This window comes from Lipophrys pholis (assembly GCF_963383615.2).
Source record: "Lipophrys pholis genome assembly, chromosome: 15".
Lineage (NCBI taxonomy): Eukaryota > Metazoa > Chordata > Actinopteri > Blenniiformes > Blenniidae > Lipophrys > Lipophrys pholis.
Window position 1 is genome coordinate 8,008,198 of NC_137642.1, and position 15,578 is coordinate 8,023,775.

General features: G+C 41.3%; 1 protein-coding gene across 1 annotated transcript in view; it reads left to right on the plus strand.

Annotated features, from left to right (window-relative positions):
* bicc1a (BicC family RNA binding protein 1a) overlaps positions 1-15,578 on the plus strand; it is a 71,358-nt gene that overhangs the window by 28,287 nt on the left and 27,493 nt on the right. The window contains exons 3-6 of the mRNA XM_080481427.1: positions 2,639-2,708; positions 10,551-10,630; positions 12,130-12,288; positions 14,394-14,447. Coding sequence (XP_080337553.1) covers positions 2,639-2,708; positions 10,551-10,630; positions 12,130-12,288; positions 14,394-14,447 — 363 coding nt within the window. The remainder of the gene's footprint in view (positions 1-2,638; positions 2,709-10,550; positions 10,631-12,129; positions 12,289-14,393; positions 14,448-15,578) is intronic.

The following is a 15,578-nucleotide window of genomic DNA, read 5'->3' on the forward strand; positions in this document are numbered from 1 at the left end:
CGGGCAGTGGACAAGCTGTCGGACTTCATTGTAAAGGATGCCAAACAGACCTGGCAACATCCGCAAAGACCTTTGGAGGATTTTAAGCTCTTTCCGTTTGGATTTGTGCACCACTCATGAATACAAACGATTATTTTTCCAATGTCGAAAGGTGACTTTAACATGTTTGGGGAAATTAATGAAAGCTGCTAATTGCTTATAAGCTGCATGTTAAACGGTTCTCGGGAGCAATGACAGATCTTAATGCACTTGCTCTCCCACATGAGCACCGTGGCTTACAGCCTAATGCATTCAACCACCAAGGAATATTAAGAGGTGGCCGCCGCCGGTTTTAATGTGTTGAAGCGGTCCTCGGTTACTCGATCACGAGGCTGAAACTTTGAGAAATTCATATCTCCTCCACCCCCGAGAACACAAACCCCTGGAAAGTATTAAAACAAACACAAGACCGCAGGACGTTTGTGAAAACAAGACTAGAGCACATCGAGGACAAAGCAATTAAGAGAGAGCACGTCAGCTCTTCATATTTTGGAAGGCCTCGCAGTTTTTTCCCCCCTTTTTTTGTGTTTTGTTTCTCTCCCAATAGCATCGAACACTTCTCATGATAGGGTTCGTGATGGATTTTGTTTAAGCTCTTGTAACTTGCAAGGTGAGCTTTCTCCATAAAAAATAAAAAAGCATGTGCTTATGAAGTTGCACAGACTGTCTGACAGCCGCTCAACAAGCTCCTCACGCTTTCTTAATGCCATTATTGTGCATTCTTCTCTCTTGATGCACATGCTTCTTATTATAAGTAGACTTGTCCAAGCGTTGTTGCTTAACTATGTCCTTATGGTTTTATTATATTTCTGTGTTCGTGTTTGTGTCGTTAACTGAGCAGAATCTTAGTTTATAGAAACAACATATAAACTTAAGTCACAACACATTGAACATGCTGTAACATGTAAGGCTTTTCTAAGTTGCAGGAATGTTTCATAATTTAGTCAATTTCTATTCACCGAGGCATTTAAATGTCATCATATTGCAACTTTCTGATGTATAGTATATAGTAATTTTCAGTATAACTGCAATATCTTAGTTGTATTTTGTAGCACATCCCTGCTAACTGCAACTTTCATGCAGTTTTTGATTCAATTATTGAATTCAAATAAAAAAAACTTGCTCAACAGGAAGAAAACTCCAGAAAGCCCTGATTCAGGGTTTGTTGACTGATGACTGCTTCATTTGTTTAGCTGTTGTAAAAGCTGTTGCAGACTGCTTTATATGGTTTTACTTGCTACACATGGACTTAATGAACTTGGGTGCGACAGTAAGGCTACGATCACACTGCAGGTCTCGATGCTCAATTCCATTTCCTCCCCGAGATCCAACTTCTTTGCGCGATCGTTCACAATTCATTTTAAATGCGACCTCCATCAGACTGGAGTGCGAACGCGATCCGACCCCAAAGTCACCCGCATGCGCAGAAGAAAGCTTGACGTCACGCCGGGCTCGCTGTTTACGAAAGTAAATATGGATGCTACACAGGTCGGCGCGCGTACGGTTGTGCAATAGGAGCTCACAAAATGACGGAGAATGAAGGAGAATGAGAAAAAAAAAAGAGCACAGCTTTTAGTGATGGATGAGTGGGTGTGGAGTTGGACTCAGCAGTGTTGGAACTGTGACGCCAGGAGATTCACTGACGGAGTTCATCCACAACTTCAGATGTCAAAGAAGACGTTTGAATGCATCCGTCGGCGTGTCTAATCATGACTCTCAAGACAAGATGCTAATCTCCGTCTCACGTCTTTGACGAGGAAGTCGCATACATGCGACTTAACCATTCAGATTGCGGTCGCCTTAAAAGACAGATGCGTATCCGATTTGGTCCTACATATGACCGAGGCCTTGGTCTGGTGGGCGAAAATGGGATTGCAGCATTCAAGCTGTCACAAAACAGTGTTGATATTGGTCACTTGTGAGCCCAACATTGGAATTGGAATTCTAGAACTAGTGAACTCTGTGATGTACAGGAAAAATAAGATCATCCCATAATTCTTCTATGTTCACCACTGACGCTTTCAGGAAACTGATTAACCAGGCGGACTTTGAACAGAGCAGTTGTTCGAGTAGCATGTATTTTCAGGGAAAACGCTCGGTATGGAAGTATACCAAGCTTTTAGACGTGGTTCAGCACTAGTTTGCCTACGCAAATTCCGTGTAGCTGGAGCTCATGGCAGCAGTCACCTTGTTCGGTATAGTAAGATGGTCCTAACCTCACAGTATGTTGTCACTTTAAGATGTATTTGGGCCTCAAATGTCGTACAAATGAAATAAAATCGACTCCTTTTTTGTCCGATTTTGCCGGTCCACTTGACTGATTATAGCTCAATGATTCTAGGGTTTTTACAACACTTTTTGGTTCTGGAGAATATGAATAATTCCGGATATAAACCAATTTTGGTTGGAGTAAAACTAATATTATTCTTTCAGCTGTGAGCTAGTTTGTGGTATGGAGTGGAAGTGTGTGTTGATGATTTTCATGACTGAGGAATCAAAGTGGGCTCGTTTGGGCTTATTTTTGTTTGCCAACATGCATAATGTGCCAAACCTGAAGTGTGTGATCAGCTAATGTCAGCCTTTCTTCCCTCTGTTCCAGATCATGGATGAGACCCAAACGCAGATAGCCTGGCCCTCCAAACTGAAAATCGGAGCCAAGTCCAAAAAAGGTGAATATTCTTGTCTTTCTTTCCTAAATTAAATCCGTCTTCTGCTCCCATTGCTTTTGCCATGTGAAACCTCAGTTTTTGATGAATGGCAGCCTCCATAGTGTATGGATCTGATGTAAAATAAAGACCAGACTTTCCATGCATTTAGATGTGATGGATCTCTAAGATGTTTTGCAACACTGCTCACAACTGCACTTGTGTTAGCTTTCCAACTAAGATAGATTAATGGTTTTGACACGATGTTGTTTAAGCCAGAAATATGTTACCAGGAAAACCATTGGGCTTGAATAAAGAAATATATCAAGGTTGCACAAGGGTTCATTATTTAAAATGCTAATTGGGCCGTTTGGAAAAAAAGATGAAAGCTTGCATGTTTTCCGCTCCTTATGAGCCAGTAACTTCATCTGCATGGAGGAATTTGTTATTTTATGTGGAGGTGGTCGTGAAGTTGCGTGCACTGGAACTGGCTCGGTTATTGGCCGAGTTGTTGCTGCTCTCTGTTACCAATAAAACATGATCACGGCTATTTAAAGATCTTCCGGGAGAGGAAAGAGGTGGGGACCAAAGTGTGTAGGAAGGGGTTCGGGGGAGTAGGTGTAGTTGTGCCCGCTTTTGTTTTCCTCGGGAGGATTGTCAGCGAGCGTCTTCGGGCCAGATGTGCAATCCAATGACGTTATGTAACTTCCTCAGTCACAGACATTTTTCCCTCTGGATGCTTAATCAACTGGCAGCTCCAGCTCATCCATTCACCCCAAAGTATCGGTTCATTCACAAAACCTGCCTCCAACACCACCTGGGAATCATACTGTTTGCACAAAGTGAGAATATTTAAAATTCTGACTGAGGCCATGAAGAATGTCAGATTTTCTCTCGGAGAGGAGCAGAGGGGAGGAACGTTGGAGAGTCGCTTCGTTATTGTTTGAGTAAGTGCATTTGTCAGCGACAAGACATGTGGAACTGTGCTGTAACAACCTGGCCTTCCTGGGAAGGCAAATGAATGGACAAGATGGTGAAACAAGCGTGCATTTCACTTCTTACAGACTAAACATGTTTGAAGTTTACCGTACACAACTGTTGCCTCACGTGGTGATTAAAGATTCGCTGAAGACTTGAAGATTGTTGGAGGCAATCATCCACATTCCGTTCATCCCCCATCATGCAATTCTGGATGAGACAGACTTGGAAATCAGTCACTGACCTTGAAATAACCGATGACGAGGCAGTTTTTGTTGACGCAGGACTAACAGATGATTTCCAGTCATCTAAGTCTAAAATCATCCTCTGTAGGGTGTTGGTTTTCTTAGTTTTTCTGGAGTTTTGCATCAGTGTCGTCTTTCGTGTACAATCTGGAATTGGTTACCCTCGGCCGGATAGCGCCAGATGTGAGGGGATTCGTGCGTTTGTAACCTCTCTTCATGTACGGGGGTCACAGTGCTTCGAAATGCCAGCTCACCAGTTTCATTCATCGCCTGCAGCTTGCCGTCTCAGCTACCTGCTTAAGTGTGATCAGGATAGTTAACCTCTGGGGCCGGTCTTCATCACTAAAGTGTTCCATTTTATACAGTGAAGGGCGGATTGCACATGCATTGTCCTTGCCATTGCGGTCAGCCCTGCTGATTTGCCTTTAGATTTTAAACATGCTTTTAAGTCTGAAAGTTTGGTGTTTGGGGCTCATGTTTTTTCTGTGATAATCATCTTAACACGGCCCATGCTTGCCAATTGTGTTTCAGTGTTTCCGCAGATGTTTTGAATGAAAAACGCCGAGCCAGAAAGGACTTAACTCTCTTCATTTGTGTGGTATTTTTTGAGTATAGTCCCCAAACTGGAAAAAATGCTTTGGCTTTGCCAGTAGAGAAGGTTTGGGTCAAAAGGTTCCTTCTCCGTCAACTAAAAATCAGTTTAAAAAAAAAAAGAAAGAAGTAAGGTTTTGCAGCTGTAGGCCTGCTCGTGTTTTTGTTTGTTTTTATAGGTGTTGCATGGGCCAATTTAGGACGAAAGGTGTCGGGGTTTTTTATTTCATCAATCATCAGAAAAAAGGAGGGGGAGAAAAAGCATCGAGCAGACTCCACTTCAAAAATGCGGGGGTGTTTCTACATCACGACTGCAACACTCATTTAGGCTGGCTAATGTTTGCCAGATGTGCTGCACAGGTTGGAGCAGGGACACTCAAAGAGCTATACTCCCTCTAATGGTTACCGTGGGTGGTGCCACCAGAGGAAGCAGAGAGGTTTCTTTTGTTCACTGCAGCAGCCGAACGATGGGGGGAAAATATTTGGAAGCAGTTCTGAGCCTGTGATGGGTCTCTAACCACTTTACCCCCCCCCCACCACCACTATTGTTGTCCAGTGGTTTTTCTTGTTTTATTGTCAAGTTCAATTTGACCCTCCTTCTCAGATGATTGGTGCATGTGGGCTGCTTTCTAAGTTGACTGTTAAAAAAAAAACTGCAAGACGTCAATCTAAAAGACAAGTTCATTATTAGTTTTCCATCTAAAACACCAGTTTCTGTTTCAGAGTTTTGTTGGAAGTAGTGGGAATCTTCCACATGAAGTTATGCTCGTTTTTGCCATGAACAGTCTTTTTGATTGTGATGTAATAAGCAGGACTCGGTTGCTGCCTAGACGGTAAGCATAACATGAGCAGTTTGTTTATCGGAGTAGCGGCAGCTGTTCCAAATGCATGTCTCCATAAATGTTCCTGGAAAGCTCCCGCCTCATCTGGATTCCAGTATTTAAAGTAAAGTTGAGGTTTGCAGTTCAAATACATTAAAGTATTATTATATTTCTGAGCTGCAAATTTGAAATTTATCTTTGACCATGTAGGGTTCCAGCAACAGCTTTCATTATTATAATTGCCGTACCTAATATGGTCCAGCCTGAAAGTTCTAACATGAGCCGTCACTCCATTCGGCGCTCTATGTCTGCGTCCGGATGTCGTCTGAGTGAAAGGCAAAGTTGTGGAATGCAGCTTTCTCTTATTATACACCATCAACCTTAAATTTACTTCAGTAGAGACAATCAGATTCTCTTGGATGGTTTTAATGTCAGCCTGATAAATCTCCAGAGAATATCTGAAGGTGCTTGTAAATATTCAGTTTTGGTTTTTTTTAGAAATTAAATTAGTCAAACATACCACTGCACATCTTGATTTGTCCTTGTACTAAATTATCTATGTATTTATGCAAACGTTGGTTGATTCACTCGCAAACCTGGCTTTAACAACAAGGTGACGTTGTGGCACAATGGTGATGATCAGAGACCTGAAATGATGCAGAGGAGCAAACTTTGGTTGGTTGATCTCTCTGTTACATCAACCTATGCTGCTGCAGGATTGTACTTCTTATCATTCTTGGTGAGCATTAATTGGTTGTTAAACTACAGCGAATGACAAAGTTAATGCTAGGAATATATTCATGCAAGTATCCAAGTGAAATGATTTTTATTTGCTTTATTACTCGGTCCCTTCTCATGTTAATCCATTGACTTTCTATGACTCGCTGCAAAGCTTGTCTACTTTTGTCAATTAAAAGGGATCCCATTAAATATTTTTTGCACTTTGTTATTCTAAAAAATATATTTGACCTATTTACTGTTGATATAAATACTCCTAAATCATGACGGCACATGCTGCCGGTGTTCTCCACAGGATTTCTCACTCGTAAGCTCCTTGATAGTCAAAACATACAACCGTGGGTCTTTCTGAGGTCCTGGTGACTTTGTAACAATAAATCCGATTCAGCGAGTCCAGTCTGAAGGTTGCACATCTGAGATGCTGCTGTGTGTGCGGAGGGGGATTCCTGGAACGGGGCTTAGTGGACTTCCTGCTGCTTGGTACAGTTAACACGGGGGCAATGGACCGTGGGCGTGCAGTACATGTGTGTGTGCTCATGTGTTTTCGCATTTACATTCTCCGGGGGTCTGACGTGCAGCTGAGCCAGATTGTGGATCAATGCTACACTGACAAGCTTTAGCTTTGAAATGCTTTAGGTGTGTGATGTCCGGCTGTTTTACCTGTGCTATTTGGAGACTGAGAAAGTCTGCAGGAGCATGTTTACTCAAAATATTAAGACCTTACAGGTACATCTCAAAAAAATTTCAATATCATGAAAATGTTCAATATTTTTTGTCACTCATTTCAGAAAGTCAAACCCATATATGATATAGGCTCATGACACATAGTGAAATATTTCAAGCCTTTATTTCTTGAAATTTTGATGAAACCCAAATTTCAGTGTTTCAGAAAATTTGAATATTGTGGGAAAGTTTAGTTTTGGAAAGTCATGGTGTCACACCCTCATCAGCTAATTAATTAAAAACACCTACAAAGGTTTCCTGAGCTTTTAAATGATCTCTGTCTGGGTCAGTAGGCTACACAATCATGGGGAAGACTGCTGACTTGATAGATGTCCAGAAGACAGTCATTGACACCCTCCACAAGGAGGGAAAGCCACACAAAGTCATTGCTAAAGAAGCTGGTTGTTCACAGAGTGCTGGATCCAAGCATGTCCAGAGGACGTTGAGTGGAAGGAAATAGTGTGGTAGGAAAAGGTGCACCAGCAAAAGGGATGACCGCAGCCTTGAGAGGATTGTCAAGCAAAATGCATTCAAGAATTTGGGGGAGCTTCACAGGGAGTGGACTGAAGCTGGAGTCGGCGCATCAAGAGCCACGACGCAAAGACCGATCCTAGACATGGGGTCCTAATGTGGCATTCCTGGTGTCAAGACACTCCTGAACAAGAGACAAGGTCAGAAGCGTCCTACCTGGGCTGTGGAGGAAAACAACTGGACTGTTGCTCAGTGGTCCAAAGTCCTTTTTTCACATGAAAGTACATTTTGGAAATCAATGTCCCAGAGTCTGGAGGAAGAGTGGAGAGGCTCAGAATCCACCTTGCTTGAAGTCCAGTGTGACGTTTCCTCAGTCTGTGATGATTTGAGCTGCCATGTCCTCTGCTGGTGTCGCTCCACTGTGTTTTCTGAAGTCCACAGTCAACGCAGCCATCGAGCAGGAAACTTTAGAGCACTTCATGCTTCCTTCTGCTGACAAGCTTGATGGAGATGCTGGTTTCATTTTCCAGCAGGACTTGGCACCTGCCCACACTGCCAAAGGTACCAAAAGCTGCTTCAATGACCGTGGTGTTACTGTGCTTGATTGGCCAGCAAACTGGCCTGACCTGAACCCCAGAGAGAATCTCTGTTCTATTGTCAAGAGGACGCTGAGAGACACCAGACCAACAATGCAGATGACCTGAAGGCTGCTATCAAAGCAACCTGGGCTTCCATTACTCCTGAGCAGTGCCACAGGTTGATGGCCTCCAAGCCACGCCGCTAAGACGCATTAATTCATGCAAAAGGATCCAACCGAGTATTGAGTGCATAGAAATGAACATACTTTTCAGAAGCCTCACATTTTTGTTCAAAATAAAAAAAAAATTCTTCATCATATGTAATATTCACATTTTCTGAGACACAGAATTTTGGGTTTTCATCATCTGTAAGCCATAATCATCAAAATTTCAAGAAATAAAGGCTTGAAATATTTCACTCTGTCATGAGACTATATCATATACGAGTTTGACTTTCTGAAATGAGTGACACAAAATATTGAACATTTTCATGATATTCTAATTTTTAGAGATGTACCTGTACCTTGGTCCTCTGCATGCTGCAGTCTTATTTTGGTGTCATTTCTTGTTTCAGAAAAGCTTATGTTTACATACCCATTTGTATGTTGAAAATTGATGTATATGAAAATTGATAGCTTAGGGAAAGTAAAATTAAGAAACGTCTTGACTTATCAAACGTAATAATTGCTTTTAGGGGGGGGAAAAATCATATTTGAATACTTAAAACTAACTCGCATTGATATCAATCAGTATTTATCTGCACTGATAAGCAGGGTTGGAAAGGTTACTTGAAAACTGTAATCCGTTACAATTACAAGTCACCTGTCAAAAAAAGGAATCAGTAACTTACTCTAAGTACTAAAATAAATAAGTAATGTACCAGAGTACTTTTAGTTACTTTTGGATTACGTCACCAGCAAACATAAAAAATAAAGACAAGAAAGAATAGAATGTGTCATCTGCTCAGTATATTGACAAATCTTATACAAAGCATACACGCATTGCACTTAACAGAACCAGTTTTGAACAATCAATACTCAGTAACAGATCAGGTGTCTAACACAGTTTTTTTTTTTTTTTTTTTTTTTTTTTTAAAGAATCAAAACCACAATACAAATAAAGTTTGCAATTATTCAAGTGGGCTCATCTTTTTTCAAAACAAACAGAAGATATGTAAAGGTAAACAGAAAACACCCTGTAAGTACAAGCAGGTGGTCACACTGATCTTCCCTCCAACGGTATGCTGTCACACCAGAACACATTAACAAAGATATCAAATCCTGTCATCATGCAGTCTCTCTCTCTCTATCTCTATATCTCTCTCTCTCGTTGGTTTTAATGTTGTTGGGTTTTTTTTTTCAGGACTAAATATAAATGTTTGTTTATCTGGCAGCATAAATCCCAACCTGCTGGACCTGCTACAGACTCAATGAACAGACTTAAAAAAAAAAAAAAGTTATGGTGCGTTTAGCCCCAATTAATCCCTAAAACATGAGATCCTCTAAACGTATTGAGAATGGCTTACTACCATCCACACAAGTAATGGTATTGGCAGGTTACTGACAGGTTAGCGAGCTAATAAAACTAGTTGACAGAGTCCAGGTGTGTATCAGTAAAAGTGAGCGGGTTGTTTCCTACCTGGTGATGTTTCTTCAGGTGAGACGTTGACAGCACTTTCACGGCCGGGGAGGCATAATTCTCATTGTACAGAGAGGTTAAGAGCCTTCTCCGACTTCATAAACAAAATGATGTCTGAGTTTCCAGCCAGAAAATGTGTTTCTTTCTCCGGGAGCAGCCATAACCAGGGCAGCTGCCGGCAGTATCCATGGCAACGCGTAGTTTCAGGCGTGGGTTTGTTGATGCAGTCTGCCTTAAAGTGTCGGGAAGTGTCGCAATGACAGTGGACGGCGCATGTGTCAGCTGCATTTCTAGTTTATGTGATCTGATTTTCTATTGTAATCCTGCTAAGTAATCCCAGCTTTTATCTAATATACCTGTAACGAGATTACATATTTTTTTATGTACTGTAACGGATTAGTTACATTTTTTTTCCCCCTAATTACGTAACGCCGTTACATGTAGTCCGTTACTCCCCAACCCCGCTGATAAGAATATGTATTTCCTGTAGTAATGTGATTGTTTCCTTGTGGTAAAAGTTATTTTAGAAAACAGTTGATCCATCAACCAGAAAGTGGGCATTAATCCTCACATCCCTCAGAAAGAATCCACCCTTGCAGATACCCTCATAAAAGTTGAACCGCAACAAACTCTAAGAAAGAAGAAATATGTTTTAAATTTGACTGGGGGGGGGGGGGTGTTTCTGTTCTTTTGAGTCCAAATTGCAGTGCAATGATTATCTGCAGTTCTGTGCTCCTATAAGCGCCACAGACTGACTAACTCCACAGAGACGCTGCCTTCCCTCCTCCATGCTGCTCGCACGCCGACTTAAATAAGACTCGTCAGACATCGAAGCCTCAATTACCTTCGCATAGCTTTTTGCCAGTGCGGTCTACTTTGTTGACAAATGCAGACTGTTGTCATGTTCGGTTAAATGGGTTTAACGTGCGTCTCTGTCGCGTTCTATCTCAGCTCTTCATCAGCACTGACTCACCAAGCACATACTGAACAGGCAGCGGCATTAAACACGTGTTTTATCTCTCCGCCCGAGGTTCGCCTGTCTCATTTTTTTTTTTTTTTCCCCTTCATCTCTCTTTCCTGCAGATCCACATATCAAGGTGTGCGGGAAGAGGGAGAACGTGAGGGAAGCCAAAGACAGAATCATGTCTGTCCTCGACACAAAGGTACAGTGAAGATGATACACTTAAAGCATTTTTTTTTCACCCCTTTCTGATGGTATTTTGGAATCAGATGTGTCGCCTCGGCTTCCCCACAGTCCGAGTGGCAGATTGCACACAGCAGTGTGGGAAAACTTATCACCAATTGAGCCAAATATTCACATCCTAAGCTTTTCATGGATTGCAGTGTGTGCATGCAGGCTCTGTTGCCATGGCAACACAAGAAATGACATACCTGGGGGACTGCACTGCAGCACCCCCTGGGGGCAGGATGTCATACATGCACTTTTAAAAGCTTCACAAGGGGGGGAAATAAAAGGAAGTGGAAGATTGGCTTTGTTAAGAGATTTTCATATGGTTTTGTCACGGAAAGGCAATTTTTCTTTTCCTTTCAAGTTTGGCAGATAATGCAAAACAATTGGCTTTAATTGTCAATATGCTCCATATTTTCGTTGTCTTTCTTTTTTTCCAATTGAGAGCAGCATGTGTGAGTGTTTTGAGTAAGACGTTGAAGCTTTTTTTTTTTATAATCAGAGAAGCAGAGTGGGATCCTGAGTGTGTTCATCCTCTTTATTTGATATGCGTTTGTACCCTTCACATGTTAAGATTATGATCTGCAATCTTTAGGTGGAGATCACTGCATCCTGTTTTTATGATGCTGGATACTGCTGAGATAATGGATTGGAGTCGATCTGTGATTGTACTGTTCACCACCCACAGTTTGGCTCATATACAAACTGCGGAACATTTGCATAGCGCCACATTGCATAACTTTGTTTATTGCAGTTTTGTAGCTGCTGTTACATTTTAAGGTAATAGATTTCTTAAAACCCTGTGCAATGGTGCAAGGATATAGAATAGAAAAAATCAACTGACACAGTTCTGTAAGTGAAGCATGGGGGCTTGAGGAGCACAAAATTTGAAGGAATTCTTTTTATTAAAATGTCACTTAAAATATCCTCTAGTTCTTGGTTGTGATGCTCCAATAGATTGTTGCAGGCTTTCAAAAGTAAAAACCTGTTTCATGTGTTCTGAATACAGTAGGTGAGGTAAGCTGGTCCAATGCGTCTGGGTGGTACTTGTTTCACTGGAGATTGTCATTGCGTATTACATACTCCAGTTTGGCTAAAAGCCAGCATTTACAGTTAGTATGGCATGCTGTACTGCGATTAAGTGTTTCCATTACAAAAAAACTGACACTCTTGTTTTAAAGTAATAATACTGTGATATTAACTGAACAGCGACTGGATCCAATATTGAGCCTTAGGAATGCTTTAAATAGCACTTTTAATACACGATTACTGCTTCACACATGGTCTCGGTGTTCACTGTATATCCACAGTAATATTTTTCATATTGCGATAATTTAGTCACTGAATTGTCCCTAATGTGGTTTACTCTTTTGTCGTGACACATCGAGCTGCTCCACTCAGTGAGATGTATCATTGAATTGTGAATGAGTTGCTGGCAGTCAATAATCTACGGCCTCTCTTCCTGCTCATTAGAGTAACAGGGTGACTCTAAAGATGGACGTTTCTCACACGGAGCATTCCCACGTAATTGGAAAAGGTGGCAACAACATTAAGAGGGTGATGGAGGAGACGGGGTGCCACATCCATTTCCCCGACTCTAATAGGAACAACCAAGCGGAGAAGAGCAACCAGGTTTGAGCCTCATCATGTATTTATCGCTCATCTCATGTTGCCCAGCTTTGGGCCATGATTACGCTCTGAATGGAATTGCGTTGCTTTCTGTCGCCTTAAGTGCTTCCCGTCATCGGCCTTCTGTCAGTGATTTTATTTGGGTTTGGTGGGTTTCAAGTGTTGGTAAATGGACTCTTGCGCTGTATTACCAGATCAAAGTTGTATCTGACTGTCAGGTTGGACAGGTTAAGGAAACTTTGCAAAGTTGGCTGCTTTCTTTGGCCAACCCAGAGGAAACTGCTCTGTTTTAACTGGACTGACTTGAAGAGCCGCAGGATCCTGCTGCAATTATCATTAAAGTGTATTATGAGGAGTCTGGGCAGCGCGCTGCCAGGAGGTGCATTAGATATGCATCTTTCAGCTGCACCTGTGCCTCGATGTACTGTGAAGCTGCTGACTTCAGCCTTATCTGCATTGCACCATTTGAACATACTGTATGAGTACACAGTTAAACTTTCTTTATTCTCTATCTCGTGGTCTGCACGACCCTCTCCAGTCTCACTCTGATGATGCAAGTACAGCCAATAAAGTGGCAACGCACCTCTTTGAGGTCCAAGCCGCTGTAAACTCCTATATTTCTCTCATTTCAAAAGCTCTCGGGCTGCGGTGGCACTCTGAGATACTGTACATATTGTGGAGCGTGGCAGCGAAAATAGATAAGTGGAAATCAATGAAGTGGGAGCTTACCTGTTATTTTCACTGGAGCTGCCAGGACTCAGGATATTACTGGAGCAACACCTTAGCTCAACAGATATTCACTAACATGAAGCTCAGCAGTGCTTTTCACCGTGAAATGTATATTTGTTGGTCAAAGCAGAACATGTTTGCACGTGAACACATACTCCTCTGCTTTTGCTTGTGTTCTTTTCTATCATTACCTCCGGAAATCAGGTTCAAGAGCAGAATCACCATGGCACAAGCTGTTTGTTTTGCAAAAAAATCAATTCACAATGCAACATAGGGAACTTCAAATGATAAAAGCAGCATCAATACATTGGGACAGGCCAGACTGATCATTGTGTAGCATCATGTTTTATAAACGTACTAATTCATCCACAGATTGCTCCCTTTCAACTGAATGCTGATAAAAATCAAAATGGTCTCCTCTTTTGTCTGCAGGACACAGTATCCAAGTATTTGACCAGCATCACAAGTTTTGATTCATCTGACCTCAAAACTGTTTTCCTTTTGCAGATTGTGTAGCATTTTCCTACGTCTTATAATGAGAGTTTAAGTGCATTCATTTGTGCGCACAGACTATATTCCTGCAAGTGTTCCTGAAGTCATGCAGAGGTTCTCATTAAAGAGTCATATTTATTTTTAATGTAATTCAGCTTGAGATCCAAACAATCAGCTCCTTGAAAAACCTCTGCAATTTTACATTGAGGGACCTTTTTTTTTCTGCAACACTTCCCCGATACTAGATCTACTTTGTGAAAGACTGGTGAAACTCTTACTACTCACTACAATTTACTAATCTGTTGCCAAGGAAACTACTTGGTTGTGTCACTGCCATCAAATTTAAAAGATCAGTTTATATGAATTGATTTCATTTGAGCATCTATTATGCTGTGTAATTTCCACTTTGAGTAGAAAACCTTGCATTCTGCGTTATTTGTAAGTCACACATTGTCCCGGCCTTTGTGGAGCCGGATTCCACCTAATGGTGTTTTCCACTTGCACGCCAAAGAAGGAAAAGATAATGGAGGAGAAATGTAATGAAACTATTCATCACTTTTTTCATTAATATGGAAATTTACTATATCTGGCCTGTAATCTCTGCGGTTCTGGAAAAAAAAGAAAAGTCTGCTTAACTTGTGGAGGCTATTCTTGTAACAGTGATTCACTTCATTATCATGAGCGTGATTAGATTCATGTTTATGGTAATGATGTGGTCCGAGGAATAAGTCACAGAATGGATCCAGTTTCAGGTTTGAACTTTTGCCGTTTGTCTGGCATTTAGCACTGTCAAACTTTGAAATCACCTGCAACTCTATGAAATGTATCTGAACTGTTATTTGTCTTGGATTGGGTTACCGGCTCACCATATATATTATTGTGAACAGGTGTCCATCGCAGGGCAGCCAGGAGGGGTGGAGGCAGCTCGAGTAAAAATAAGGGTAAGTTGGAAATCATCCATTTTCTTGTCTTGAAGGGATACCCCACTCACAACCTGAAGTATGAAACACAGATTCCCGGCTGATTTTAGTTATGACCGAATTTTACAGTAAAAGGAAAAAAAACTGCCAAAATGTCATTTTGTGCAATTCTTTGCCTCATATATATTTTCCTTTCATGTTTACACCTACAAATGTTCTTATCTCATGAGATTGTATGTTTTGTGTCCATTTCATAACATAATTAGACACATTTGTTTCTTGTTTCTTAACCAGACCTTGATATTTGATGAAGCTGATCAGTGAAGGCCACAAAGAGATCAAATCTGCCTCTCAGTCATGGAACATCAATTGATTGAGCTATTGTTTAATAATTCAAGCATCAGTGAATAAGGGATGCTGCTTGCCTGTATCGAGTGTAAGAAAGGTCAACACATTTTTAATTTCCTTGCCTTTAGCTTAATAATATACTGCTCATGAAATTCAGTGGTGTCAATATCGTGCTGGTTCAGGCAGCATTTCACCTAATTACAACCAACTCACTGGATCATGTGCAACAAACATCTGAATAAAGAAAAACAATTTTAAAAAGAAATGTTTTTCAGTTTTAGTCAAGTTTTAGTTTCATTGCAGCATTGAAGAATGATGTCTATAGTGGCCTAATGGAAGTTGCAGCAGAGTTCTGAGTAAATTAAAAATGCCACAACATGTGATGTAATGTCACACGCAGCCAGGAAAGTTGTGTGGCACAATATACAGCAGAAGAGGGATTCAGCGCCACCTTATTGTGGGTCCTGTGTTAAAGATACCAGTCTGAGCACAAGCTTCGGTGAAATAAAACTTTTTTTTAACCCCATTTTTGGCTCAAGGAGACGCACCACAAGTGTGAACACAGCCTCAGTCTGAACTCCTGGTAAAATGTACTGATTGCCTCCAAGGAGCATGACTCTCGCACTTAATAAATCAAATAAGAAAACGTCAAATGAAAAATGACTTAAGGTTCCCTCCCGTATTCTGAAGTTGAACCGCTCCTGGGTTACAGTAGGTAATTGTGCACCTCAGGCATAGTCTCAACACTTCCTCAAAGCCACAAATCCTAACTTATTCCCAGACCACTTCCCTAGAACAATTGTA